This window comes from Nelusetta ayraudi, unplaced genomic scaffold (assembly GCF_046127955.1).
Source record: "Nelusetta ayraudi isolate G7.1 ecotype Tasmania unplaced genomic scaffold, CSIRO-AGI_Nayr_v1 ptg000028l, whole genome shotgun sequence".
Taxonomy (NCBI): domain Eukaryota; kingdom Metazoa; phylum Chordata; class Actinopteri; order Tetraodontiformes; family Monacanthidae; genus Nelusetta; species Nelusetta ayraudi.
In genome coordinates this window covers 2,973,314-2,976,078 of record NW_027466078.1, presented here as the reverse complement: position 1 = coordinate 2,976,078, position 2,765 = coordinate 2,973,314, and the positions used below count along the sequence as shown (strand labels likewise).

General features: G+C 46.0%; 1 protein-coding gene across 4 annotated transcripts; it reads right to left on the bottom strand.

The window, feature by feature from the left end:
• LOC142891119 (uncharacterized) lies at nucleotides 1-2,528 on the bottom strand. 4 transcript variants are annotated; one of them, XM_076030478.1, is made up of 8 exons: nucleotides 2,206-2,528; nucleotides 1,764-2,069; nucleotides 1,126-1,371; nucleotides 953-1,051; nucleotides 762-848; nucleotides 641-669; nucleotides 355-393; nucleotides 1-262 (listed from the first exon to the last, which is right to left on the bottom strand). In XM_076030478.1, exons 1-8 carry the CDS (start codon nucleotides 2,408-2,410, stop codon nucleotides 161-163), a joined length of 1,113 nt encoding a protein of 370 aa, XP_075886593.1. In that variant the 5' UTR covers nucleotides 2,411-2,528; the 3' UTR covers nucleotides 1-160. The 4 variants fall into 4 exon arrangements, with proteins under 4 accessions (XP_075886593.1, XP_075886594.1, XP_075886595.1 ...); XM_076030479.1 differs by having other exon boundaries at nucleotides 2-262; nucleotides 349-393; nucleotides 762-849; nucleotides 993-1,051; nucleotides 2,206-2,527; XM_076030476.1 differs by having other exon boundaries at nucleotides 3-262; nucleotides 349-393; nucleotides 2,206-2,526.
• Nucleotides 2,529-2,765: the final 237 nt, after the last annotated feature.

Genomic DNA, 2,765 nt, shown 5'->3' with positions numbered 1-2,765 from the left:
CTGGCGAAGAACTGCTCTGGGGCTCAGTCCCGAATAAACATGGCTCTGACAATGCTGACTGGACACTATAGTTCATGCTTGCCAAGTCAGTTGTGTTGGTGGAGTTCAATCAGCAGAGTGAGTCTGCCTTTAGTCTCCACTGTCCTTCTGTGGAGGCTTTTTATCCATCCAACGTGTTGACGTTGCAGTAGAGGGTGGACTCATCAGCTGCTCCACCAGAGGGCGCAGCTTCACCTCCATCTTCACCGTCTGTCACCTGCACCTGGGTTGGAGGTCAGAGGATGATCATAATCATCATGGTCATAATAATTAGAATTAAATTGTGTGTTTCTATTGTGTGTTTCTCACTCTGACTTTGGCTCCTCTCTTGGTGTAGCTGACCGCCAGCTCCACCTACATCCAACCACACACAGCTGCGAGTTAGTGCTTCCTGTGTGTGTGTGTGTGTGTGTGTGTGTGTGTGTGTTTGTGTGTGTCCTCACCCTGTGCTGTCAGTGATATTCTATTTTTAGATGACTCAGCTCTTGTCAGTTTGTGTTGTTTTTACCAGTGTTAACAACTCAAAGAACAGTATGTTTTTAAATGACACAAATCAAGTGACTTGAAGTCCAAATTGTGCAAACACACAATCTTCACTCACTGTGTTCTCCTCCTGAAGTTTCTTCTTGCCTTCAGACGGAGACACAGACAGTCAAATCTCAGCTTCTGAATGCAAAGTTCTCCTCAGAACAAAGTTTGATGAGTGGAAAAGATGCTCCCACCTTTGGCTCTCTCCCAAAGTATAAAGTCCACCAGGATGCACATGACAACGACCACAACCAAAACTGCCACAAGGTGGCGCCACCAGCCTGGAACAAGAAAAAAAACATCCTTTGTTTGAAACTTGACTTGTTTCAGAGGGGAATCCTCCAGAGGCTGAAGAAACAAGATCCACCACAGGTGGCTGAATCACCTCCAGGCTGAGGCTCCTCAGAGTTCCCACCAGTGTTCCCAGTGCTCCCAGTGGCACTAGGCCACCTGGTGGTCAGTGTTGGTGTTGTTGCATCATGGCCTGGGCAAAAAGATTTTAAAAATCAGTTTCTCCTTTCATGGCAACAAGTGTGATGATACTGGTCCCAGTCTGACCTTCAGTCTGACGGATGAGAGGAAACAGCTGCACATCATCAGGATAATCACTCCGCACCTCACAGGAGAAGAGCTCCTCCTGGAGTGGCTCCTCACAGTCTTTGCACAATGCTACAGTGTGTTGGCATCTATACCCGGGTTCAGGTTGTGAATAAGGTTTTCCATCATACAGCCACCTCACTTTGCATCTACAGGAACCAAGTGATGTCACATAGCAGGACAACTGAAGGTTCTCAGTTCTGGTCACTGGTGAAGATGGAGGAGAAAAACAACAACATGGTAACAAAGTTCATCCCTGCAGACAAAAGAGACAAACAGCCTTGTTTCCAGGAAACAAAGGTCAAATATTCCTCAGTGAAGAAGCTTCAGGAGAAAATCTGAACAGAAGAAGGAAGGAAAGTTAAACATGGAACCAACAGACTGTTCATGCAATAAACTCAAAACAATGGAAGACAATTACAACTTCTTCAAAACATCTTCATTCAAATCAACAGCAGCTTCACTTTGTTGCTGAGAGCCAATCAAAACGTGGAACAGAATGATAGAAACTGTGTCCTGGAGCTGCTGCTGCCAATGTCTGGCTGTATGAAGAACAGCCACACACACACACACACTATAGATTAGACGTAAATACTCACTGGTAACAACTGACAGATTAATGGTCGCTAGATCTTGCTGTGAATCACTCGATCTGCAGTTGAACTGTCCAGCAAGCTCCTCAGTGATCTTCATTATGTCCAGAGAACAGTCACTGGTGAGAGACAGTTGGCCATATTCTTCTACATATTGTTGGGAAACCTCCCCGTTTTTAACCAGGAGGATCTTCGTCTGGTACGACCTCCCAGCAAACAGCCAGTTAATTCTCCTACAGCTGGGAAGCTGTTGTCCACAGGGTAAAGTAACTTTGTCTCCGTTCCTGACGGCAACAAACTGAGGCTCTGCAACTGCAAGAATAAAGGAAGTGGAAGCATTTCTAGACTGTACTGAACTCAGGATGTTAGAAAGCAAAGCTCAGTTCCTCCTTCTCAACTTGGACACCATCATTTGTGAAAAAGTCTTTGGCAATTTTTCAGCTCTTACCTGTAACAGAGATGATGAGTGTGGCAAACACACTCACACACATCTTCACCCTCTGGCTTCCAAAGGTTCTTCCGTCTCGCTCCTCCACCCCTGTGCTGCCGACAGCCATCACTCTGCTAACTTTGAAGACCGAGTTGAGAGAAAAAAGATCTCCGATGTTTGTGAGTGGCAGCTTTTCTCTGGAGTCTCTGAGGTGTTTAAACATGGAAAACAGAGGAGATCAGTTCAGCTTTCTGAAAGCGGGCAGCCTGGAGAGCATCTCTGCCTGAAGACGTCGAGCTGCCGTCTTCTGAGAAACTGAGGCGTGACATTGGATGTTTTTTCATTGTTTTAAAGATAACATCATGACAGGAAGTTGCAGTGCTCCTCCACCCCTGTGCTGCCAACGGCCATCACTCTGTTAACTGTGAAAGCCAAATAAATAAAAAAAATGTGTGTGGGGTAAATGGCTTTCAGGGCGGGACATCGACAGGGCTTGATGCAAGCAGAGAAACATTTCTCAATGAGTGAAAGTTACAGCAGCGTTGCCATGTAAAGTTTTCTTCCGTGCCTGGCTGGCT

Coding starts and splice junctions, on each gene's coding strand:
- LOC142891119 (XM_076030476.1), bottom strand. CDS start 2,410: ATGTTTAAACACCTCAGAGACTCCAGAGAAAAGCTGCCACTCACAAAC. Junction 2,070..2,205: donor ACTCATCATCTCTGTTACAG/GTAAGAGCTGAA, acceptor TTATTCTTGCAG/TTGCAGAGCCTCAGTTTGTT. Junction 670..761: donor ACTTTGGGAGAGAGCCAAAG/GTGGGAGCATCT, acceptor CTCCGTCTGAAG/GCAAGAAGAAACTTCAGGAG.